The sequence below is a fragment of the Sciurus vulgaris genome (genome assembly GCF_902686455.1).
Source record: "Sciurus vulgaris genome assembly, chromosome: 2".
NCBI lineage: Eukaryota > Metazoa > Chordata > Mammalia > Rodentia > Sciuridae > Sciurus > Sciurus vulgaris.
Window position 1 is genome coordinate 31,232,602 of NC_136462.1, and position 26,785 is coordinate 31,259,386.

Genomic DNA, 26,785 nt, shown 5'->3' on the forward strand with positions numbered 1-26,785 from the left:
GTGGTTTTTTTGGTGGTTTGTTAATATGATGAGCTACATTGATTGGGTTTTGGATGTTAAGCTAACATTACATTCCTAGGAATAAACCCCACTTTAGCATGATGTATTATCCTTTTTCTATACTGTTGAGTTTATATTGTTGAAGTTTTATTAGGGCCTCATGCAAACAAGTGCTCTAACAGTGAACTATAGAGTTGTTTTTCCGGTACTATAGATCAAACTTGGGGCCTTTTGTAGGCTAGGCAAGTGCTCTACTCCTGAGCTACACTTAGCCTTTTAAATTTTATTTTGAGACAGGGTCTTGCTAAGTTGCCCAGGCTGGCAAACTTGTGATTCTCTTGCCTCAGCCTCTTCAGTAGCTGGGATTACAGGCATGTGCTACCATGCCTACCTGAGGGTTTGCCTTTGAAGATTATAATTTGTCCCAGGACCCTTCCTCTCTTTCTTTCTCTCTGCTTTCTGCTCCACCACACACTTCCTGTCACGATGTTCTGACTCACCACAAACCCACAGTGATGGGGCCAAGCAACTATGAACTGGAACTGATGAAATCGTGAACCAAAATAGGATGCAAATATTTTTTGCAGGCTGTAGTTGTGTCTTTCTTTCTTTCTTTTTGGTACTGGGGATTTAACCCAGGGGCACTTAACCACTAGCCACATACTCAGCCCTTTTTTATTTTTAATTTTGAGACAGGGTCTCACTAAGTTGTTTAGAATCTTGCTAAGTTGCTGAGATTGGCCTCGAACTTGTGATCCTCTTGCCTTAGGTTCCCAGATTGCTGGGATTACAGACATGCATCACCATGCCCAGTCGTGTCTTGCTTTTTAAATGTAACCTGACAGCCTATTTAAATTGGTTATTTAGACCATTTACATTTAATATAATAATTATTATAATTAGGTTTAAATCAATAATTTTTTTCCTATTTATTCTATTTGTTCCCATTATCATGTTTTTCTGCCTTCTAGTCAGTTGAATTTATTATTCCATTTTATCTCAATAAAACTCTTGTTTCATTTTTCTAGTGATTACTTAGTGCTTATAACTAAGCACTAACTAATTGCAGTTAACCTTTACATGATATTGTTCTACTTCATGAAAAGCATAAGAACTTTTCAATAGTATCATTGAAACTGGATTTGGAGATGAAACTCCATTCTCATCTTTTGTTGGTGGGTGGAGTCTGTGTAACTTGTAGGCCTCTGCAGCCCCAAAAACCAGAAAGCTGGATTTAGTGTTAGCAGCTAATCACAGCAGGGGATGCCTACTGGCATCAGCTCAGAGGGTCCAGCCTGCAAAGCCTGAGTCTTCTCTGCTCTTACTGAGTGGCGTGTTGCAGCTCTTCATGTGGGCTGTACCCTGCAGCATTGCAATAGACTCCAGCAGCTCATTGCCACATTCTCGCAAATCTAAAGAATGAAATTACAGGACAATGGAAGGCAAGAGTGAAAAGAGTAGGGTTTATTCAAGTGTGAAGAGTAGAAACAAGCGCTAGAGGAGTCCCTGGTAGGGTTGCCACTGGAGTGTGCTAGTCTAGGGATTTATATAGCCCTTGGGTCAGTGCTATTGTTTCACGTTCATGCTCGGGTTTGGAAAAGTACCAAAGCTATTGGTTAGCCCTGCAAGCCCATTCAGTCTGGGCCACTTTGGTTTTCCTGCCATGTGTGGGTAACTGGGAGGTTGAGGTCTTCAGATTTTCAGATGGAGGATGCTTGAGGTTCAGGGCTGCACTGTGAGGCATTCTTGACCCTGGCTTGTCCTGTGACAGGCCCCTTTCGCATGGCAGGCTCCTCAGCTACAGCCTGTGCTTGGCACGAGCACTCCCAACCCACCCAGGCCACTGCTTTGCTTCTCTGGACAAAGGCTTGGCTTCATCATCATAAACAAAATAATGTTCTCCCTTCCTGACATTCACATTTAAATGCATGAAATGTGTACACATGTTAACATCATATAAAAAGGAACTTTGCAGATATGATTAAGTTAAGGATCTTGAGATGGTGAGGTTATACTGGATTATCTAGGTGCCCCAATGTAATCACAAGAGTCCTCATAAGAGGGAATTGGGAGTCAGGGTCGGCCAGGAAGTGTAATGATGGAAGCAGAGGTCAATGTGATGCAATAGATGTAGGAGCTATGTATTAGTATTTTATTGTTGTTGCTATAAAATAAAAATACCTGGGGCTGGGTATTTATAAAGAAAAGAGGTCTATTTAGCTCACTATTCTGGAGATTCAAGAAAATGTTGCCAGCATCTGTTCAGCTCTGTGAAGGCCTTCTGGCTACATCACAACACAGCTGATGACATCATTGTGGGAGACTGTGTGAGAGGAAGACAGGACTTGGCGAGTCAGGAAGTAAGGTGGATTCAGGCACCCTGTTCTTTTTATAACAACTTGTTCCTGTAGGAAATAAGTGGGGTCCCAGGAGAACTACGTCTCTCCTTTCTGAGGGTGTCCTCAATGACCTCACCACCTTCCACCAGACCTGCTCCCCACCCCACTTAAAGGTTCTACCACTTCTCAACAGTACCACACTGAGGACTAAGCTTCTAGCACAGGAAATTTTGGGGAAGACACTCAGGCCATATCCAAATCATAGCAGCCCATGAACCAAAGAATGTAGGTACCCAAATGAGTACCACCTGCCTGTCTTCCTCCCTCCCACGAGCTTGCCTGCCTTCCTTAATCCCTTCCTTCCTTCCTCCCCGACCCCCAGCAGCTTCTTAATAATCCATTGTGTATGTATCCTATTGTTTATTTAACCAGCCTCCTATAGATGGATATTTGTATTGTTTCCAGTCTTTTTAGAGTATAAAATATACAATGAATACATACTTTCATATTTTTGCATGTGAATCTGTGATAGAGATTCCCAGAAGTGGAATTGCTAGATCAAAGAGGGAAATATGTAGTTTTGCTAGATAAGCCAAATTCTTCTTCATGGTGCCGTGCCCTTTGCATTCCCACCAGCAGTGGATGAGATTGGTAGGCATATTTCTAACATCAGAATATTTCAACATTATAGTAGGCGGCTTCATGTCAAGGTGAGAACTGGAATTATCGAAACAGAGAACCAGGTGGGGGGCTCTTGCCAGAGATGTTATAGAGGTGATTCTTGTATCAGGTAGGGGTCAGACTCAATAACTTTTAAGCTCATATTATAATCCTATTATTCTTTAAAAAATTCCTCTGATGAATTTAGAAAGTAGGTCCTGGTGGTTTTTCTGCTTCTGCCTTATTACAGTGCTTCTGTATTACCAAGGTGCGTTTCTCTCTGAGCAATTACAGTTGGTGAAGTTGGTGAAGTGATGTGATGTGATGTGTTGTGAGAATTGGTTTGGGAGGGTGGGTATGTAGATTGGAGACTGTTTTCCTGGTGGCTTTGGTGTGGGAAACTGTTTTACTACAAGGGCAGGACTCTGTCATTTCTAGGCAAACAATGGGATGGCTCAGTGAGGACTTAGGTTGGGTAGTGGGTAGGTTCTGTGCAAGGGCTGTGGACGAGACGCCCTTTAGGAGCTGTATGACTTGGCCACCCCTAGCCTTTCTCTCCTCAGCCTTTAAATGTCTCGTGGGATTCCACCACGATGAGGTAAGAGTGTGTGAGGTGCTAACCTTGTACCGAGTAAGAGCTCAGTAAATGTTAGCCATTGTCACTGTGTTGGTTTTGGGTGTAATGGGACCATTGAGGGCTTGAGAACCTCTGGGCCAGAAGAGGCAGTGGTCCACCTTGCCAGGGCAGTCTTGGCACAAGAGACCCTGGAATTGAATTGTAGATCAAGAGAGCTACTCAGGGGGAGCGGAGAGAGAGCAGGCAGGAAGGGGACGATGGTTGGAGAGCCAGAAAAGGAGACAGCGGAGTCCAGGAATGTGGTGCCATGGGCTTAGACTTTAGTCGTTCTGGGGATGGTTCCAGAAGGCTTCACAGAAGAGATGGCCCTTGAAGGCAGGGCAACTCTTAGATAAGCTGAGAGAAGAGGGGAGGACAGTGCTCAGGGAAATGCCCCTCGTGTGAGTGCTTGTGACATAATCTTGCACACTCTGCAAGCCTTACCTAGGGCCCGTGACTCATCCCTTCAGCTCTCTAGAGTTGGTTCAAATTGGTGTTTTCAGTCACAAACACTGACAGCACCTATTATGTGCCAGGCAAGCCCCGAGAATATAAATATAAGATTTGCTCTGGTGCAAAGTTCCCCATGTGGGAGTTTTCTCCACGACAACTGGTGTCTCTGATATTCTGGTTCAGCGTTTTGTAGTTCAGTAACTACATATGCTATTCGTATGCCCAGTCTTGTTGAAGATCGCCAGCGTAGGTTATTTATCTCTTTATACCCATGGAGGTTGTTAATGACCCACTGTGGTGACACATGGTGGGAGTGAGCCTTGGAGAAGCTCTTTAAATGGCTCTGATGGCCTGGAAAGGAGTTTCCTGGGCCACCCCATTCCTGTATGGGATGGGCTGGGTCTGGGGACGGATGATGAAAGGGTAGCAGCATTTGCATTCTTAATTTGGAGCTTTGATCCTGTCACCTGGTTCTAAGCAGGTGGAGTCACTGCTGGTTCTTTGTCCCATTCCTTTCTAGTTCTGAAGCTTCTTGTTTGGCTCCTCTTCAAACTCAAGTGGGTATATATGAGATGGAGGGTTGGGGTGCAGATGATTTCCAAGTACTCTTGGGACACAGAGTGGACAAATTGGCCTAAGTTCAGGAAGGTAGATTTTGATTCATGATAAGGGCAGAGGGAATGAATCTCTGTCACAAGTGTTGGCCAACAGTGGCACAGGCTCCTGTGGCGTATTGGGTTTTCCATTGTAGGGAAGCTTCTGTGGCAGCTATGGAGTCACCTCTCTGGGATGCTGTAGGGAGAGCCCTTCCCTGCAGTGGACTTGAACTTCCACAGTTCGGCTCTGACCGGGGGAAGAGGAAGCCACTCCAGTATACTTCTTCTCCACTTCAATTGCTGTTCCTCTTCCACAGATCATTCTTCCTTCTCTTTCCTATGCCATTTCATCTTCTGAATCCTTCATAGCTCATGCTTTCTCTGTCAGAACCCACCTGCCGAACTTGACCAACACGTGTAACAAGATATTTGTCTGGAATCTGCTGACCATTTAGGCATCAAGTCCATCAAACCAAATTTTTCTGTGGAACCGGTCCTCCCAGCAAGGGTGCACATTTCTCTCCTTCTCTCTGTCTGTCCCTGTCATCCCTGTGCTTTTGCACAGGCAGTGGAGTTGCAGCTGAAGGCAACAGAAAAGCAGCTTGCTCAGTGGGGTGTGTGAGTGGAAGGGTAGCCGTGGCCTTGGTTACCAGGGAGGACTGGTCCCCCCTCTTGTCTCCTGCCTCCCGCTTCCCCTCCTCCATATCCACCCCTAGCCTCAGGCTCACTCCTCAAGGTTAATTTCCCTGACAGCAGCTGTGACTCCATCCTCCTCCTCCTCCCTCCTCCATCTTCCACACACTCGGGCTTTTGAGTTATGTGCCTCCTGTTCTAATGAGATAAACAACATAAGTCTCATGAGGCTCTGCTCTTCCCTCCATAAGTGGAACTCCAGGCCGAATGCGTTGGCCTATGAAGGAACCCTGGAGCCTGTCAGCTTAGTGAGGAGGGCAAGAAAGTGGGCAAGGAGCCCCACGGGAGCTCCTGGAGCCGTTTGCTTGTTGAGACAAGGTGGAGGTGGATTCAAAACAGACATCAAAGAGAAGCCTATTTCCACCCTCATGGCCAGAGGGACAAAGAGTGACCTGGGCAGATAGGGTGGGAGCCTTGTCATACCACTTGGGCATAGAGTCTAAGACTCATCTGAGTCAGCTAACTCATCATAACTGATGACTGACATTTGTCAAGTCGATACGGTATGGAGAGCTTCCTCTTGAGTACCTGTGAATCCCCATGACAGTCCCCTAAGTTAGATGTTACAGATGCTTTTATCTTTTGCTAAGGAACAGGCTCAGACAGGTGTTGGGATATTGTCCAGGAGGCATATGCTCTTCCTTTGCATCATGGGACTTCTCCAATCTACCAGAGAAAGAATGAAACAAAACCAGTCCCCTCTTCTGGGCAGTCAAACTCCTTACTCAATTTGGCTGTCCAGGAGGGGGGACCTGCAGTTATGAGCAGAGAGGCCCGAGGCTGCTTCTGTGCTACTGACCTGCCAGTGCAGGGACTATACTCTCAGGAAGGTTGCAGGACCTGGACAAGTGTGGACAGGTTCCAACTCTTGCCACTTAGACCTTTGGGGAAGACCTGGTCCCGACCTGTCTCTTCTTGCTTACCTGCTTTTGGTCAGGTTGGAAATGACAGGAAGGACACCTGAGGCATGGAGACTGTCATGCTGGGGTGGAGATGGTGGGCTCTGGGCTCGGTTCTGAGTCCACCTTCTGGAGTGCCTCTTGAATGGTTTATCTTGGTGAATGAGTCAGCAGGAACAGCAGCAGCAACCGTCATTTGCTTCTTGTATTTCTGAGTCCGATTTAGTTCTGGGTGAATTTACTTGGTAACTCCTCCTTTATGTGCCTGGTAAACCCGGTGTGCTAAGTGTTGGAGATACTAGAGGTGGGTATGATTCCTGCCATCCTGGATCTTATAAAGCCAGTAGGGGAGACAGTCAGGTAAGCTGGCAATTAATTACAGTACCTGGCAATTAAAACAAGGTTCCTTGGGATCCTACAGGAAAAAGGCATTAAAACAGTCTTGGTACAACAAGAAAACATGCAGATACTAGATACTGCCTAGACATCCAGAGGTGCTGTCAGACATCAGAGCAGTCTATAAAGTTCTTAAAAAAATACTTTCCCAATTTCCTTGCCTACCTACATTCAGGTTAGATAGGTCTGGCATGAATTTGTGGCATTGGCATTTTGAGAAGTTCTCCAGATGAGTTTGGTTTCAATCTGAATTAAGTATCAGTAACCTGAAATGAATGGGGATTGGTATGACCACTTCTGGGATGTCGAGTAGTCAGTACTTGGTCTTCCCTGAAATCCTGTGGGTTACCACCTCAGAGGTGTCCTGAACATCTGGAAGGGACCCAGAATCAATGCATCTATTCAGGAATGATAGGATCAGAAGTGACGTGGTCCTGAGGTGAGCCACACAAGAAATATTGAGCTATTTCTCAATGTTTGATCATGCTTTCCTTCAAAGAGAAGTCACAATGGGACTTCCCATGGTCGGGAGAGCTTTCTTACTTTGATTTTTTGGTCTTCTCTATAATTAACCTGAGTCTGGTGCTCATGAGCTTGTGTTCAGGGAGCTCAGAGCTGCAGGATCCTTCCACTGTGGGGAAGCCCAGGAAGCAGGAGCCCCCTAGACTCTGACCCTAAGAGCTTCTGAGAATCAAAGGGGAGGGATCACACCCCCAACTTGCTCACAGTCTTGCAACCTGGGAACAACCTTGTGATCAAAATGATTCTTTGCACATAAAGGTACTGAACATTTTGGTTCCTCTAATACTAAGATAGTTGCCTCTGCTTGGGACCCAACCTAATGAATGGGTAAAGATGACTGGTAAAAGTGAGAAAAAGAATGAATGAATATATAGCAATTGAACTTTTATAGATTTTTTTTTTCTCTGCAAAGGCACAAATGAAGGCAGTTCCCCTCCTAAGGGCCCTAAAATGAAGGTGGCAGATGGGAATTGGATCCTGATGTTTTCTGAGCCCCATGGTCCTAAGTGTAGGCAGTCACAATCTCCTGTGGGGTTGCCTGCTGCTATTGCCACATTTATCTCCAGAAGACAGTTGTGACTTTAGGGTGAAGCTGGAACAAGTTTATTCATTCATTCATTCATTCATTCATTCATTCATTCATTCATTTATTTGACAAATACGTATTTGGGTTCTTTTATGTGTCAGGCACAGTTCCAGTTTTCTGGGGATTCTAACAAGAGCAACACAAAGAAGTCCTGTCCTCACTGGGCTTTTCGCTCCAGTGGGGGAAGGCGGGCTGGTTTGCTGGTTTATTTGGAGGGACACCAGACAGTCTTTTTAGACTGCAAAAAGCAGGCTGAGTCACCTGTCTTAAGCACCTTCCTCTCCTTGCCTCCCCCCACCCCGACCCTTTTCTCCAGGAATGGACTCCGTTGGTCTAGTAGGGAACATTCATGCCCCTGGAAGGCCTCTGGTTGCCAAACTGTGTGCCCCAGGAGTCGCAGGAGTGTTATCTGATAACAGCAAGGCTCCTGATAGGGTGTTTGGCATGATGATGATTCTGGTGGTGTCTGGGGTCAGATATAAATAGGGGCTCCCGTAGGGGGACAGTGTGGTGCTGGTGTACTCACTGGATTCCTGCCTGTTTCTTTCTGTAAGGCCCGGGCAGGTGGGCAGGGATGTCCAGTAATGCTGGCTGTGCAGGCCCTGGAGCCAGGCCTCCCCGAGTAGTCTGTATTCCTGTGGAGGTTGCCAGGGCTCCCTTGGCCTCTACGAGCTTCCAGTGCCTTGCAGTGGGTAGGAGAAGCCAGTAAGTGGCTCTGGCTCTTTTGATCCTGTTTCTTTGAAACGCTTCTCAATCCAGGCTGTCCCCAAGGTAGGCCCACTAACTCTTGCTGCTCCACTTGCTTAATCTGGACCTGGACAGAGCAGCAAGGGCTGTGGTGAGATTCACTCGGAAAGGCTCTTCTAGTGTTCTCTGATGTTCTCCTTGGGCCGGCACGCAGATCTGGTTTTGGTGAAGGTGATAGCTCTTTCTGGCCTAGGCTTCCTGAACTGCATGGTGGAGCAGATGGAGCTAAGGCCTGGGATCATGTGACCTTGATTCAGTGTTGGTTCTGGCATCAACCTGCTGTGTGACCTTGACAAATCACTTCACCTCTCTGGGCTTGAATTGCCTCTCACTGTGAATGACAGGGTTAGTCAGGGTAATTTCCAAGGCCTCTGCCAACCTGAAGCCTTTAAGCTTTACATCATCTCCATCCACAGGCCTTGCTCCGGGCCAGCTGTACACATACCCTGCCCGCTGCTGGCGCAAGAAGAGACGATTGCATCCACCTGAGGACCCAAAGCTGCGGCTGCTGGAAATAAAACCTGGTGAGTGCCTTCTGGAGCTCGGCTGGGCCCACGTGGGGAGAGGCGATGGTGGAGGGGATCTGGGCTGGGTCCAAGGCAAGGCTGGCTGGCTCCTTTGTCCACAGAGCTGAGTCCTGGGAGGAGAGCAAATGTGCCCATGTGGTGCTTAGAGCTGTCTCTGTGCCCGCTCTGGGTTTGAACACGCCAGTGTCCTGAGCTTCTGGTGTCTCATACCTTCTTTGTCTTCCCTCTTGCCGCCCGAAGGAAGTAAAGAAGCAGACGCAGGGGTCCCACCCAGGGTGACCATCCTTGTGGCCTCCAGTGGAGATGCAGGTTGTGTGTTTTGGAGATGCTCTCTGTCCCCTGTCCCCTCATACTCACGTGACATCCTGGGGCATCTTACTTGGAAGGGGTCAGGTCATTAAAAATAGAACCTGCCTTGGCACTTGGGGAGAGTTGGGGTTCAAAACTTAGCTCGAGGGTTTGCAGATTGCTTTGTGACCTGCAGGACCCTCAGTTGGGACTATCTTGATACACCTATTGTGACGCTGCAGACTGTCTGCCATCCCCAGACCTGTGTCTGGCTGGGTCACGGCAGGGGCAAGGGATTGCTGGGGTCCTTGGTGTTAAGGGAACCTCTGTTTTGGGAGATGTGGGTGGGGATGTGACTCAGGGTGGTTGGAATAGCCCTGCCCAGTGGTGCAGAGTTGACAAGATCGCTTCCACTGTCACCAAGGCTTTGCTGGTCACCTGGCAGCTACCTCACTCCTTCCTTTCCACACTCACCCCTTAGATTGCATTTGTACCACAAGGTCCCCACCTATTTATTTATTATTATTATTTTTTGAGTGTTTCTACTCCCAGTTCCATGGGTAAGACAGTTGTGGTGATCTGTTTTAACCCTGATTTCACTGTGGAGCAGATTCATTTGTGAGCGGGGGATGGGAGCTAGATTCTGCATTGTGCTCCATCCAAATCAAATCTTACTTACATCATTTCCAGACTTTTGAAACTACTACAGGGTGATGGCTGAGGTTGTTCCAATTGTCCCCCTCCCTTGATGCAGGCAGGAGGAGACTCAAGTCTCCTAGAGTGACAACCCCATGGAGGTATAATGGGTCATTTTGCATTTTCTAGGAGCCACATTAAGAAAGAGGAAAAAGAATTCGGGGAAATGGATTTTAATAATATATCCATTTAACCCAACTTGTCAAAAATATTATCATTTCACCATGTCATCAGTATAAAGATGACGAATGAGTTCTTTTACTTTCTTCTTGGGTACTGTTTTTGAATTCTGGCATGTGTTTTTTACTTCCCCACATCTCATTTTGAACTTGCCACGCTTCAAGTGCTCAGTGGTGCCTGGGGCCAGGGGGCCATATTGGGCAGTGTGGTATACCTTTGATAATTATTAACTTGAAGTTCTTATTTTATTGAGATCCATATAGATTAAGTGATTCCTGTGGATCCAGCAGAGAATCCAGGCTGTCTGAAGTTATCTTTAAATGGTTTTCTGCTTCTTCATGCTGCCGATAGGTATACTAATTTAAAAAAATCTTTAACAAGGGCTTTTCCCTTAAAAATGGTTTTATGATTATAAAATTAACATATTAGTTATTAAAATGCAGCAATAGATAGTTGGTTTTTCTTCAGTCATAAATGCTGGAAGCTCATCTTCAAGTAGCCTAAGCCAAAGAAGGTCTATGTAACAGTCAATCCCAGGTTCCACTGGGCTTCAGGTATAGCTGCATTCAGGTGCCCAAAACTGTAGAGGGCGCTGTGTCTCCCTCTAGAACACTGAAAGGGGTAAAGTGTCATAACCCATTTTATAGGTAGAAATCGGCTATGGACAGAGCCAGGGAGGACTCAGGGTGTGGCTCATGCACCTGAGGAAGAGCAGACCCCTGTCTGGGAGGCAAGAAGCTGTTCTCTGAGCATCTGGTCCTCTGTCCACAGAGGTTTCCTTTGGGCGTCTCGCCTCCCAGGGTTTGCACACTGCCTGTGGCTGAATGGGGAGCTGCTAGCTGCCTTCAGAGCTGGCTGGGGACCTGTCCCATCCTCAGGCCTGCCATGACATGCGTGGGCAGGGAAAAGGAGGAAGCCGGGGCTGGTGATTTTCTAGAGCCACGTCCCCTCCAGCGTACAGTGGCTCTGTCTGTGAAGTGCAGCCTCTGCCCCAAGCTTGAGGCTCAGCTGGCTGCCCCAGGTTTTAGGTGTCTCTGCCCCCGAAGAGAAACAAGCACCAGTCCTTCTGAAGATGGACCCTTGGCTGTATCCCCAGGTGGGAAGAGCTGAGCTCCCCCAGGCTGGCTTATCTTCCTCTCCAACACCAAGGTACACGACAGGGAAAGGCCTAGACTGGGATAAGTAAGTTTTCAAAGGGCAGAGCCCCTTCTCCGAAGAACTTCTCCTTTTTGGGTAATCAGACCTACTATTAAGCCTACTAAAACCAAAACCTAAACCAAGCCCTTTAGCTGAATGCCTGTCATTTCTCCATCCTGTTCTGAATCTGTACCTCTGGGCCCAGGCCTAGTGCTCGGCACATGCCCCCCACACCATCCTGCAATGGCAGGTGAGCAAAGATGCCACAGCAGTGCCCTGGGCCCGGTGACGAGGAGGCACAGCCTCCTACTTCACAGCGGCCAGGGCCCATCTGGGGAATGTGAGACAATGTGACCGAGAAGCATACCAGCCCGTCCCAGAGGCGACAGATCTGCTTTAGAATTCTTCACACTAGCCAAAATTTCAGGCAAACGGCTTCATCCCGAGCCTCAGCTCGTCCATATGGCACCTTTGTGCAGAGTAGGAGGTGGCGCCCCCTCGGGTGGACTCCTGTAGGTGGTGCCCTTCTGGTGAGTTGTGGAGCCCAGGCTGGCACTCAGCCCCTCCCGTGTCCTTGGCCCTGCCCTGCGTGGGTGCCACCTGGACACCTTTCAGCAGCTCTGTCCTTGTCACTCCTCAAATGCAGTTTCCACTTGAGGGAACCTCTTCCCTCTTTTGGGCCTGTCCTTCCTAAGCACAGGGTTGACTTGGACAGTATTTTTAAACAACTCTCTCTCATTTTTATTCCATTTGATTTGGGCTCAAGGAAGGCTCAGTTGTTTTGGTTGATACTGTTCAGTGTGACCCAGGCTGGAGTCACTGGCACAGTCCCCGGAGACACTGCTGCAAATTCCTACCAGGTGGGTGGGGGCAGGTAGTCAGGAGGCTGAGGTGGACCTTCCCAGGCATAGCGGAGTGATGATAGGGGTCACTGGGAAGGAGAGGGCAGCGGGTGTGTTCCCTTTCACCCTAGCGATGGAATGGGCAGGACATTTTTGAGGGACACTGAATAGCACCTATCAGTGTTTTTTAAAAAAGCATATGTCCTTTGACCTAGAAATTCTAGTAGGAATTTATCATGTATATGATCTATAATTTAATATAGTTTAACATAGCTAATATAGTTTTAGAACATACATCTAAAATATAAACAAACATACATTTAGACATTGTGGCATTGTTTATAATAACAACAAAGAATGGAAACTACCAGAAGGTCCATCGATGAGGGACAAGTTAAATACATAGAACATTCATAAAATGAATTACTCTTTTGTCTTTTAAAAGAGTGAATAGAAAAAAATGGAAAGATGTCTAAGATATATTGCCAGGTGGGGGGAAAAAAACAAATTGTACAACATTATGTATAATTCTCTTTGGATAAAACTTGCTGAAAATCAATAATCAATTTGTCTGTCCTGGGATGAATCTTTAAATTTATGGAAATTAGACAACTGAGTTTATGTTGGAAGAGAGTCAGCCAACCCAAACCCCCACCCACCCACCCACACTTGGCACCGTCCACTCCCAACCCCTTAGGACACCCACCTTTCTTCTCCCTTCCCTCCCAGCATCCTGGGGTGTGCTCCCCTGAGCTCCCTTTGACATGTTCCAGGACTCCTGACGTCCCCCCTGATCCACCATCAGCACCACCATGAGATGTTCTCCTCTCCCTGCGGGGAAGGCAGAGGGGTCTCCTGGCCTGTGGAAGACTGAGGGGCACTGTCTGGAGCTGATGGCTTCAAGGTGTGAGTGTCCTGCAGGTCCTGTCTTCCGTGGGCAGGGAGGAGGTGCACAGCAGTGTATCAACTTGTCCTTCCTGTCTGCCTTTTTGTCCTCGCCTGAGTCCCATAGTGATGGACAACTTCCACCAACAAAGGCCAGGGTGTTGCAAGGTTAGAGTTATCCCTGGCCCTGGGTCGGTGCTGCCGAGTTAGGAAACCAGGTCAGGGCCAGGGAGGAGGAGCTTGGAGGGATGTCAGACAGGGCTGTGAAACTCTCACTTCCGGCCTAGCCCCTGGAGCACTGAGCTATCTGGGGTGAGGAGGCATTCCAGGGCGGGGAGAGGGGAGGTGGATCTTGGTTGCCATTAAGTCTTTGATTCCTGGGCTAAATTATACCCTGATGGAGGGACTCCCCGGTCCTGCTGTCCCCAACCCTTCGCCCTCACTGTGCATACTCCATTCCTCCTCTGTTTCTTCACTACTCGCTGGAAAGAAAAATGTGTGTGGTGGGGAGGGAAAGGGCCGCGCGAGCTGGGGAGAGCTCTTAGGAGTCTGAAAGCATTCTCAGTGTCCCTGGACCTATGCGTTTCTCACGCCAAACATCACCCCTCCAATCAGTCTTGAATAAACATCTCACAACCTCCTACTTGCCTGGGCGTCTGAAGGACAACACATACAACATTATTTCTCTCGGCTGACTAACAATTGAGTTCAGTGTTTGCTGCAGCTTGCACTTGGCCGCAGAGGCGATGCAAGGTGTTTCATAGGGCAGATATCATAATCCCTACAATGTGAAGACTGGAGCAAGGGCCTGGGGCCAGCGAGGGGGCCACCCTGGGCACACGTCCCCGAGAGTCGAGTTCCGTCCTTGAGAAGGGAGCCAAGCTGGCAGGGGAGAAAGGTGGATAGTAAATATCCACTGGAAGGCCCTGAAGCAAGCAGATGTTGGCAAAAGTCAGCTGATTAAAAAAAGGGGGACTTTACCCTTGTCTTTTTTTTTTTGGAATGAAGCAAAGAAAAAGTCTGAGAACAAACTTTTGTTTATGTCCCTCTGGATTAAATGCTCAGATAGTCTACTTAGATCAATTTAGCATCTTTCAACCCCAGACCTTTGGTCCCTGTGGTCTTAGGCAGATATTGTCTTCATTTTAGAGGTTTGGAAACTGTGGTGCCGAGTAGCAAGTTAATTTCCCAGGGGTGTCAATGGTGAAGCCAAGGAAAGAACCCTAAGGGGAGGCAGTCAGAACTGGCACCGTTTCCTCCAAGACCCGTCCTGGTGCTATCATACCAAAGCCATCAGACTGGAAGGACTTGGTGGCGGGTGTTTCTGCTCCCTGGGCACCCAAGGGGCTGTCCGTCACTTTCTGCCGTGGTCCTACTTGCTGAAGTCCAAGGGTGATGGGAGAGAAGGCAGTCGGGAGTAGGGTTCTGGTTCTTTCTCTTGCCTCTTGCCCTCCCCCCACCCCCCCCCGTTTTGGCAGTCCCTCAATGACTGGGGATGAATGACCAGGATAACCCCCCATCCTCAGGGCATCTTGTTGGGGAAAATGACAGGAGGGCAGGGCCCCCGAAGGAGACCATAGCCTGAGATGTCCCAGAGCAGAGGGGACTGTGAGTGGGCCCGAAGGGACCCTCTGAGGGGTGGTTGAGGAGGGGGTGGGGTGTCCGACAAGGGGGCAGTGCAGGCAGAGGGGCCCTCGTCCTGCCTGCTTGGCTGCCTGGGGTGCTGGCCCTGCTGTGGAACCGCCAGCACTCTACAGATGGGAGCAGGCTGCGGCCAACTTCCCCAGCTTTTGAAAATCCTGCATCTTAATTAGTTCCCCACTGCTTTTGTACATGGCCCACATTTTAATAGTCTCCAGGCTTCTTCCACCATTTGCTCTCTGATGTTCGGTGCGATTTCTCTTCTCCCCAAGACAGTCCCCCCGGCTCCTCCGACACCCTCCCGTCCGGGAACAACTTAAGGAACGCCGATGTGCCAAGCATGTAGCCTGAGATTGATGAGGCTGTCAGCGGGCCCTCGTGCCCCCAGCCCTCCCCCTCTGCCATGCGCTCCTCAGATGGATGAGCCGGGCGGGGGTGGGCACGATGGGGGACGAGTAGGAAGGAACCCACGGAGCCTCGAGCCAGGTGCGAGCCGGTGGACAGCGTGACCTTCTGCAGGCCTGCAGAGGAGTCTGGCTGTGTCCTTCCGAGGGGGAAGGACGCTCCGGCTCCCAGCCCCGTCTGTCAGTGCTTATCTGTCTCTGTGTGGGGGGGTTGCCTGAGCTTGGTACAGCAGGGAGAATGGATGCCTTCAAGTGCATCAGGGGGAAATGACCAGTCATTTATCTCTTTCCTGCAGTGTCAGAGCCTGCAGCCATCCATCCTGGAGGCCTGCAACGGCAGCCTCTTCTGCTCTTGTTGGCCTCATGAGCAGGGGAGCCAGGGAGAGCGGGCAGGCCCCTTCCATGAGGCTTCGTGCCCCAAACGCCTATACTCCAGGGGCCTCTTCTTTGGTCTCCTGCCGTCTCAGGAAGGAGCTGGGGCTGGGTGACTGAGTCGGGGTGTCCTCGGCACTGCTGACGTCCTCCAGGGCTCGGGGAGCTTGGGCCGCTGTGGTTTTCACAGCCGCATTCTGCGGCCAGGCCTGCAGAGCCACATGTGGAACAGGCCTTGTGAGCCTGAGGCTTCAGTGGGACATGCTCTTGCCCTCCACCTCTGTCTCTCCCAGCTGAAGGCACGGGCTTCGAGGGCCTCTTTTCATCGTCATCTCTAGCACCCAGCATGAGGCTTGGCATGTCGTAGATGGACAAAGACATGGATAAAGGGATGAAAGAAGGAAATGTGTTCCGTGTTTGATCTCAAGCTTGGAGAGCACAACTGTGCGCACATCATTGCTGGTGTGCAGATGAGGGAGACTGAGCCAGAGATGAGAAGCCTCAGATGGGAGCTGGGCTTCCCTTCCAGTTCCCAGCCGGCCCGTAGGCCCTGAGTTCTGCCCTCTTGCTCGTCTTTGACAGAAGTCGTCTTCCTTGTGCCAAACAGCTGTGCTCTGGAGGAGAAAAGGCACTGAACAGGGATCCCAAGGCCTGGGGTCAAGTCCAGACCCTTCCACCTGGACTTGGTTTTGTGATTTTGGGCAATTTCCTAAGTGCCCCAGTCCAGTCTCTTGAACCTTCATCTGTAAACCGCGGATCATGGTTATTTCATGGAATTATGCTAAGGGTCTTGTGGGAGGGAGGATGGGGGACTTGTGTGAGAAGGTACTGTCAAGCCACCTTCACATCACACTTTAGGGTGAACCTCGGGGTGGGGGGTGGGTCTCAGCTAAGGCTGCTCCAGTCCTTGTACCAGCAGTGAGGGTGCTGCTACAGACAGCTGGCTGCCCCAAGGGAAAGTGTGTGCTATCTGGCCCAGAATGGGAACAGATTCTGCTTTAAGGCTCTTTTAGAAGCCTCTAATCTAGCACCAGGAGGGAAGACCTGATGTCTGGCTGTGGAGTCTGCCTTTCCCAGCACCATGGTTTGCATGACAGTGTCCCCTGGGTCCCAGAACTCAGCCCTCCAGCATCCATGGCCCAGGTACACAGAGGAACCTGGAAGGCCTCCTCTCTGCTTCTACTACACCTGCCATCCTGGGGTATGTGAGGCCAGGCCCATCTGCTGGTGTCTTTCCTTCTGCCTTTAATGTAGGCTGGTTCTTGGAGAATCATTCCTCCGTGGACGTCCTCTGATATAGCTGCACACCTTGCCCCCTTTAGCATCGGACACTTGGTCTTGATACTTGGCAGCTACCCTGGTTCCCTGTGTGTGGCAGCCCCCACTCAGGGACCAGAGGGCTTCTCCCCAGTGCGCACTGCTGCACCGGGTATCTAATAATGAGAATGCCACAGGGACACAGTTTTGTGCATGTTGTGCACAGTGCCCTCCTAGGCTCCAAGTTCATTGGTGGGGCTCCATACACATTGCAAAAACTTCTACCTGGTCCTCCTATTTCTGCCCTCACCCTCCTTCAGAGTGAGCCTGTTACAAAATAGGCATCCTGCTGTCACTCTTTGCTCCAGTGGCTTGCCATTGCATTCGGGGTGGAAGCCGACATTCTCCAGCTGCCTTCAGTGTCGCGCCGCCCTGTAACTCTCTGAGCTGATCTCCTGTTAGTTCCCAACTCAATGTGCTGCAGGCAGGCTGGCCAGCTTCAGCGCCCTTGCAAGGATGGCCTGGAATGTCCTTGCTTGGATATCATTACGGTCCCCTCTTACTCCTTTTCCAGGTTTGTGCTTTCTTGGCCACATCAAAAAATGTAACCACCCTCCTGTCACCCCCGTATTCCAGATTCCCTGCCTCTGCGCTGTTTATTTCTCCAAAGCACTGGTTACCAAATGTCAGACTGTAGGTTTTACTTGTTTATTTCCTGCATGTATTGTTTCTGAAGAGCTAGAATGTAAGTTCTGTGAGGGCACAGCTTTCTCTGTTGTTCACAGCTGCTTCCCTAGCAGAACATAGCCCAGCACATAATAAGTGCTCAATTATTATTTGTTAAGGAAATGAAAAAATCAGGGCATCTTCCACGGTGTTTCTACCATGGTTTCCCCTAAAGCTTCAGGAGGTGTGCCCACCCTGGCATTGAAACAGGGCCAGCGCCCCAGCATCCAGCCGTGTCTCATGCTCTGTCTCTTCTATCTGCTTGACTGCCCCAGGTTCTGCCTGGTTGCTGCCAACCCCCCTGGGCCATGCCCATCTGGGGAAAGCTGGGCTCCCTATGTCTGGTGGCCTGCGAATGCCAGAGGCCAGGAGTTTTGACCGAGTAGCATAAGAAGGTTGAAAGGATAGGGCTCGCATTTATTGAGCAACCTACTTGTGCTAGACACTTTAAATTCATTATCTCATTTGGCCTCATAACAACAGTGGAAAGTGGGTTTTGTTCTCCCTATTTTATAGATGAGGCGGTCAAGGCCAAGTGTGTGGTTTAGGGTAGTAGAGCTGAGATTTCACCCCAGAGCAGCTTCCAATACTTTCCAGTTGTCTGTATTTGCTGGAACTATTTATTTTTATTTTATTTTCCCCCCTAGCATTATGAAGGTGTTATTGATAAACATGATATATACATACATATGTATATATACATACTATGATATTGTGATGTATGCATACATTGTGAAATGATTCAATGAAGCTAACGTACATATCTATCACCTCACATACTTATCACTTTTTTTTTTTGGGGGGGGGTGAAAACATTGAAGATCTACTCCTAGTAATTTTCACTGCTACAATTTAATTGCAGTCACCATGCTGTACAGTAGGTCTCCAGAATAAACTTTGTACCCATCACCAACACTTCTCCCCCACCTGCCTCTGTAAACATTTCAGCCTTCAATCCATTCCCACTGTCCTTCCCTGCCCTCTCCATTCCACTGAGCTGCGTTTACTTGGTCTGTGGGCCAGCCCAGTGGTGGCTCCCTTTGATAATGTGGGGATTTTTCTGTGTCTCAGGGATGGGGAAATACTTATCTGTGTTCCGAGTTCAGATTCTGGAACCCATCCTTGCCTGGCTACTTAGCAGGGATCGTCCTCCTGTCGTGTGAATATATTGGAATTCTCAAACAAGTGTCAACCAGAGCCTGCAGGATCCAGCTGGGTGATGGGTCTTCAATATGCACCTCATCTATTTTGAGTTTTATGAGTCAAAAAACCAGGGAGTCAATGCAGCCAAGAAAACGGCTCCCCTAGGGAATGAACAGACGGATTCCTGGGCTTGCCACCATGTAGGAAATCAGGTCTCTGGTCTCCTCCATTCTCTTCCCCTGCGAGGTGAGAGATAACAGTACCCCCTCCCTTCTCCCTCCATGAGTCTGAGAGTCTGATGGGGATAAATGAAATCATGATTCTTAAGCTCCTTGCTCCTCAGTGTAAGTTGATGTATAAATCCAAGGACATATGATGAGCTTATAGCCTCAAAATAATAAGCACCCAGAAGAGAAAACTGCACATTTGTATTTTTAAAGAAAAACTAGAGGCAGGTTAAAAAAATATCTGAGCACTCACGATCTAGCAGGAGAATTCTTTGCCATTGTCTGTGGGATTCCTCCCTCCCGTTTGGACCATAACTCTGTCTCCAGGCCCCTGCGTCGGAGGGAGCCTGTGATGGATGGACGGATGGATGCGCCCTGTCGGGGTGTTTCACCACAATTTCCCTTGGGTCACGCTGTCTGTTGGCAGAACCCAGCCTCCCGGAAGATGGTATCTCTTGCAAACTCGACAGTTAACAGACACCTCCTCTCTTTGTATATTTCCCCAAAGAAGAACAGTCTTAATCTCTTTTATATGGCATATTTTATTATAATCCATATATGACTTGCAGGTTCCCAGTCCTCCATCCTGAGCCTAATAATGAAGGAGTAGGAGTCAGAGGCTCCGTGAGCCTGTGACATCCATGGCGTTTGCATTTTTAAATGACCTGGGATTTAATTACTCACTCTGCTCCCATGTTACTTTCAGACTCATCTCGTCCGCATCCTGTTAATGAGCTCGGTGGCTCCAACAGCCCAGTGGAAGCTTTTCTTTCAGTGCATTGGGTGGCAGACTCGGGGCACCTGTGTCAAAAGCTGGTGGCTTTGATCTGTACCCGAGAGGATGGCTGTCCTGTCCGGAACCTGGGGGGAAGCCATTGCTTTTCACTGGCATTTTTTTTTTTTTTTGCTTTTATTTGTGCCTTTTATTTTTTTTATTTTTTAAAGAAGACTTTCTATGCTTCAATCCTTGTTTGTCTAAGAGGTTTTTTTCTTGTTTGGAGACCGATTTGCTTCGGTTTGCACAGAAGCTGTCTCTGGTGTGATGGATCGTGCTGGAAGTCACCCAAGGAGTATCTCTGTTCCCAATTAGAAGTGGAGGCAGAGCTGCTTACGGGGGCCTAGGGAGGCGGCTGGCTTGGGTGACAGCTGCTGCCGCTCTGGAGAAAGTAACGATCCGTAGGTTTATATCCATGTGTATAAAATCAGGCTAATTTAAAGATGAATTATGTGTGTGTGTATGTATGTGTGTGTTTTGGATTGTTTTCTTTGAATGTGTAATATGTCATGACTTCTGTCAGGTTATGTGGACCCAAATTTGTGTGAGGTACAAAATAAGTGGATTTTTAAGGAATTACTAAATCCTATTAAGAACCATATATATCCAGATGAGCTACATTAGAATAAAAAACCGAGTCAGTGAAATCCCTAAGGAGTGTGTCTAGGAGGTACACTGTGCAAGAACTGGGACCTGTTACCCTTTATTCCTCTTCACTCTGGGAGCCCCTATGGTCAGGAGGTAGAGGATGTACCTCTGCTGGCTTTTTGGCAGGGGTGGCGACTCTTTCATTCTGACCTTCTACCCATAGTGCTTTGCAACCAGGGTTTGCCAGAGGACACTGCTCCTGGAGTGGCAGGCTGGGTGTTAAGTAGGCAGCATTAAGAACCACGTTTAAATTCCTTCCATTTCTCGGAAACAAAATCACAATTAACACTTCTTTTCATGTTATAAACCTGTATTGTCCAATGCAGCAGCCACTGGCTACATGTAGCTATGGGGCTCTTGAAACATGGAGAGTCTGTCTTGAGATGTGGCCATCAGTAAATAAACTATGCACCCGATTTGGAAGCCTTGATGTGAATACAAGAATATCAACTATCGCATTGATGTTTTATATGAATTTCATGTTGAAACGGTTACGCTTTGGAAATATGGGGTTTGAGGAAATATAAAATTAATTGCACCTGTTTCCCTTTACTTTTCAAGATGTGGCTACTAGAAAGTTTAAAATGATATGAGTGGCTTGCATTATAGTTCTATGGGACGGTGTAGCTGTGTCATTAAAATGCTTCGAACTTTGATAATAATAACATCCAGCATTCGTAGGGCACTTACAGCATCCCAGGTTCTTTGCATGTATGATCTGATTTTGAATCCAAGTTTTGAATTGAATAAAACAAATAAAAATTGATAAGTCTCATTTTCTAGCCCGTGTCTCATAGGTTTTTGTTTTTTTTTTGTTTTGTTTTGTTGTTGTTTGTTGTTCCTTTGGAGTTCCTTCGTGCACTGCATTACTGATTCTCACACCAACACTGTGAAATAGATACTATGATCACCCCCATTTAACGTAAGGAAATGGAGACTTGGGTTAAGTGACTAGCCCTTGGCTCCCCTACTAATAAATGACAAGGTGAGGGTTTGGCTCCAGGGCTGTCTGAAAGCAGAACCTGTACGAGCCAATTAAATATTTGGGTAATCAGGGAAGAACGATGTCACTGTGTTTTGCTGTGTTCCGGGGAAAGGCTCTCTGTCTTTCTGTGTTTCACTTTCCTTGTTAAGGGTCTGAACTCTGGGTGCTGGTGGAGACCCCCTCGAGCTCTTTGCAGGCAGGAGAACCCACTGAAGTTTTCCTATCATGGATTCTATTTTCCCTCTTGATTTTTGCAGTGTGCCTACCTGGTAAAGTCTGGTTCAAGGGGACTAAGAGAGAAAATTGAAATATGGGAAAGCAGGACAGAGGTATTTTCAGCAGGGAAGGAAGGAAGGAGGAGCAGGAGGAGGAAGTTCACAGCTGATGGAAAATTCTGTATAGTGTCAAGAGCGTTTTGGGAAGTGAGCCACAGGGGATGTTCATACAGAGCGGAGCCCAGAGCCTTGCTGCAAACTGCCCTCAGCTCATCAGAGATGTGCCTTTTATCTTGAAATGCAAAATCTGTGGAGAGAGTTGAGGCGTGCACTGGAAATGCACAAACCGGAAAAAGACCTTTCAAGGGCGGACCAAAGACAGGCAGGTAGAGCCCTTCAGCCTAAGGAGGTGGTGGCTTCTGCAGGCAGTTGAATTGGAGGGCAGATTTTGCCCCTTACCAGTTGTGTGATATTAAGTAAGTTGTAAGCATCCCAAGTTGCACTGTTCTCATCTGTAAAATGGGATAATGACTGTGCTCTTGGGTGTGTTGGGGATTAAGTGACACACAGCAATAACAGCTGCTGCATTGTGAATGCTTCTGTGTACCAAGTCCTCTGCAGGTATACAAGTGCCCCAGAGCCCAGTTAGGGCCAGCCTGGCTTGGCAACTACTAATAAGATTACAGTGAATGAGGGTCTTGTCATGATCTCAATGGCATCTTGGAAAAATCATTCAGCTGCATTCTTGTCCTGCTGTGTAGTGTTGGTAAAATTACTTACCTTCTCTGAGCTTAGGGTGACTCTTTGTAAAGTAAAATGATTGACTTTTATGACCCATAAGGCCCCCTCTCTTGTTCCAAATGCTGTGTGTGGTTCTGGAAATTGGATTTATTTAGTGTTGGGAAGACTAGGAAATGAACTTCAAATATATACATATGATTATTATAAATTTGAGAGATTGTGACCAGCTGTTCCTTTTGGACTGAGGACAGGACATGAGACAACACACTTTAATTGTTTGAGATTAGACATTTGGAAGACTTTCCTGACTTGGAGGAGAAAGAAATATGTCATCAGAGCAGGCTGTGTAGCTGCATGCCCTGAAGTCACGAAGGCAGACAGTTGACTCTTTCTCTGACACTCACGGGCATTCCCTGACTCTGATCTAAAGTGGGCTTCCTCCTGTATTCTTTCATGTTCCCTAGTTGTTTTCCTGTATAGCACTTTGGACTGTTCATAATTACATTTTTATTTTGTATTTAACATTTTTGGTTTGTCTCTTTAGACGGTAAACCACTCAAAGCCTGGGTCTGTCTTTATTTGGTCACCTCCTGTGTCCCTAGCCCCAGCACAGCAGTTGTCCCATGGCAGGTGCTCAGTAAATAGCTGTTGGACAGATAGATTGATGGACATATTCCAGAGATGGCAGATTTTGTGGCATGCTTCTGGATAGAGGTGGGTCCTCCATTCTCTTTTTTTGGTTAAGAAAAAAAAAAATCCCAGAGACCTTGACTCTCAAGAGACTTCAGATACAGTTCCTCCTTCCCACCTTCTTTTTCTGGGAGTTGGTCACTGTGGTGCATTTCTTCACTTGTAACGGCATGCCCCAGAGCCCCTTCCACGGGGACTGGTTGGCCTGGGTGCAGCAGCTGAGCCGGCAGATGGGGTTCCGCCGAGTGAAGAGAGTCTGGTGGAGCTTCTCTCCACTCGCCCTTCGCCCTTCACATTGCTCTGTGCTCCAGGAAGTGGACCTTGGTGGGTTGCATCAACCAGGCCCTCTGCTCTCAGGCTTCCGGTCAAGGTTGGCCACTGAGAGAGGGCACAGCAGGAAGATGGAGGATGGGCAGAAAGAGTGCTTGGTTCATTTGTGCACAACGAATCAACATGCAGTCTGCTGTCATGTAAACTAAATAGAACAAACAATTAAAAAAAATAAAAGAAAAAAAGAGAAAAGAGTGCTCGGGTGACACGTGGGTTCCCTTGTTTCTTGGCCTCTGGGGTCTTATGCCAAGGCACAGCTCCTGTCCCGCCCTGTCTCCAGGTTCTTGCAAACCCTTTCTCCCTGTCCCTGCAGGAGTAGCAGGGGAAATGGCTCCCCTGGGGCACCTCACCATTCCTTGCCGGTTCCCTTTACCCGACCCGCACCTCTGTTAATTGTCCCTCCACTAAACCTTCAGTTCCCCCATAGGAGTGGGCCACTTGTTTCCCCTGTTTATAGGGCACACTGCATTGTGTTCTTGCATCCATGTGACCTGAGAGAGTGGTAGGGACCACATATCTAATCGTGTGTCAGGGTGGGGGTGGTGGGAGGGGAGGGGTTATCAGGTTCAGGACCAGAGGACAATTTTACAGTAAATCAAAATATGATCACTTGTACCTTGGGTTTCTATTTTTATTTTTAAAACCCTCTGTAAAGTTGGCCTTTGAAGGACACCTTGAGAAGGGGTTCCGCTCCACTCTGTTCTTTCTCAGGAGCAGGACTGTCTCTAGCTGCCTTTATACTTAGCTTAGTGTGTTAGTTTTCCATCACTATAACAAAATTCCTCAGATAATTCGCTTTTAAAGAGGAAAGTTTTAGCAGTTCCTGTCCATGCTCAGGCAGACTCACTGCTTTGGGTTTCTGGTCATGGCAGTGCAGAGTGTCCTGTTCCCCTCGTGGACAGGAAGCCAGAGAGGGAGAGGAAGAGACTGAGGCACAGTTCCCTTCAGGCGAATGCCCCTAAGGACCTCGAAGGAGTCCCCGCCTTCCAGAGGGTCCACCGCCTCTCCTTAGGACCACCTACCCCGGGGCCAGCCTACGGCAGTGGGCCTTTGGGAGATATTCAGCATCAAAATTATAGCACCCAGTGACCTACCTGTCCAACAGCTGATCAAACTCCCCACATCTTCAGAAACAGTGCCCTCAGCTCCCACCCTCTCTGGGGACTGCTGGCCATCTGCCCTTTCTCCTCCTTTTCCCTGGCTTTCAAGGCCTCACATCTCCTCGGAGCGCGAGAGAACGGCCTCTCTTGGCTGAATTAGCTTTTCATGGAGCAAAGCAGAGCTGGGCAGCCAGCCTGACTAAGGAGAGGCCATGAGTTGCCTGACAAGAGTTGGGATAGAGGGAGAGGATAATAATAATGAGGCCAAGTCGCTGTACAGCTTGAGAGTTTCAAAATACTTTAAATCAACATTTTTTCTGACCCACAAAACAACCCTGTGGTGTTGGACATCATGATGTACCTTTGTAGATAGAAAAAGAGGCTTCAGCCTCCTCCAGTGCCTTGTCTAGTCACATGGTCAGAGACCGGCAGAAGCAAGACTGACGAGGCTCAGACAGTGTGAGCTCATGTCCACCTGGCACCCTTTCTGCGTGGCCTCGGCTTTCCGTGAGGATCACGATCTATGTCTGGGATTCCAAAACCAGCTGGAAAAGCTGCACTCAACTCCACCTGGAGGAGCGAGCACAGGCCACTCTGAGTTCTGAGCTCTGGTCGCCACACGCCCTTAAGGACCATCCTTCCTGTCCCACCTCTTCTAGTGGCCTGACCTGCCTTTCTGTGTGTGTTTTTCAGAAGTGGAGCTGCCCCTGAAGAAAGATGGGTTCACCTCGGAAAGCACCACGCTGGAAGCCTTGCTCCGCGGTGAGGGGGTGGAGAAGAAGGTGGACTCCCGGGAGGAGGAGAGCATCCAGGAAATACAGGTACTCCCAGCGCCGCCCAGGTGCCCTCAGCACTGCCCCCGGGCTCTGGCTCTCCTCTCAGGGGCCGCAGCCAGTCTAGAGGCCTCCTGATGCTTTTCCAATTCAATGCACCCCTTGAATCTGTTCCGCTCCCTGATTCCTTCATCTCTTCATTCCAAATGTATTTACTGAGCCTGTTGGGCATTGGGTACTGTGCTAGGTCCTGGGGACATGATGGTGAGCAAAGCAGACTGAGCCCTCGTCCTTGTGGAATAAACAGCCCACAGTCCAAGCTCTAGACTTCCTGGTGTGGGCTGCACCAAGCGAGTCCCTGACTCATCCCTGCTCCCTTCCTTGCCCTGCAGGCTCAGCTCCTGCTCCCCAGACTTCTGGGTCTTTTGTCCCAGTGCTCTGGTCCTGGTGGAGATGCTCATTAACTCACTCGTCCTGCAAGGCTAGCCGAGGGGTCCCTCTCCCTGCAGGGCTGGTTCGTTTGTCCCGCCAACATTCACACCACTAAAGCTCTCAGGCGCTGGGTTATTTTGGTGTGTGCCCACCGTTTCCTATTGGTCATTTGCCTTGAATCCAGGTTATCTGATACAATGCTGGACATAGAGTATTGTAATAACATTAACTAATGCTAATGTAAATAGTGGTGTTAATAATTAAATATAATTAAATTATATTTTATTAAATTTACATCCTGTATTAAAATTTTATACTCTTGTTATGTTACATATTAATAATTTTATATTTGATTCACTATTTAATTTTTAATTCATTAATTTACTGAAATGATAGTTGATAATAATACCTTTCTGGCTTGTTTAGTAAGTCTCACTGGCCTGTGAGTTCCGTGGAATCAGGACCCATGCTGCTTGTCTCCCCATATCCTCTGTACCTGGTTCAGAGTTGGGTTTCAATAAAGATACTGAGTGAATCAGTGAATCTGACCTCTTCCGCTGCCACTCCTGTGTTAAGACGAATGGTCAAGCCTTTTCTACTTAGTTATGGCTACCTGACCTGTTTGTTCCCTCCTCTACTCTCCACGAGCACCTACTAGAGATTTTCATTAACTCTAACTGTTAGTTGTCGAATGGAACTTGGAGTCCTCTTTGTCTTTCTCTTAAGTTCAAAGTCTCATGCATCAGGAATCCAGTTGACTGTGCTCCCAACACAAATCCAGAGCATGGCCCTTCTCTCCACATCCTCTGTGGCTGCCTGGGTCCCGGCCACACTTACCTCTTGTCTGAAGTGCTGCAACTGTCTTCCCTGCTAGTACCCCAGAAGTCTTTAAAACACCACTTAAAAATGGCGGTTTTTGGTTCATGGCAAAATTGAGAGGCAGGTACAGAGATTTCCTCTATATCCCCTGTGCCCACATACATGCACAGACTCCCCCAGGGTCACATGCTCCCACCACATTGGTTACAATCATGGAACCCTACACATTATGTCACTATCACCCAGAGCCCATACTTTACATTAGCGTTTACTCTTGGTGATGTATAGTCTGTGGGTTTGGACACCTGTCTAATGACAAGCATCCACCCTTAGGGTATTATGCGTTAAAATCTTCTGGCCTCTGTGGGGTAACCCTCCCTCATAACCCCTGGCAACCAATGGGTTTTACAGTGTGCACAGTTTTGACTTTTCCAGAATGTCCTTC

The 26,785-nt window shown here is 48.2% G+C and overlaps 1 protein-coding gene across 6 annotated transcripts in view; it reads left to right on the forward strand.

Annotated features, from left to right (window-relative positions):
* The window catches only part of DPF3 (double PHD fingers 3), a 255,087-nt gene that overhangs the window by 121,716 nt on the left and 106,586 nt on the right, over positions 1-26,785 (forward strand). For all 6 annotated transcript variants that reach the window (XR_013762256.1, XM_079129846.1, XM_079129845.1 and 3 more), the window contains exons 3-4: positions 8,924-9,031; positions 25,010-25,137. Coding sequence is in view for 5 of the 6 variants with exons in the window: in XM_079129846.1 (XP_078985972.1) it covers positions 8,924-9,031; positions 25,010-25,137 (236 nt within the window). In the remaining variant the exon portion in view is untranslated. The remainder of the gene's footprint in view (positions 1-8,923; positions 9,032-25,009; positions 25,138-26,785) is intronic.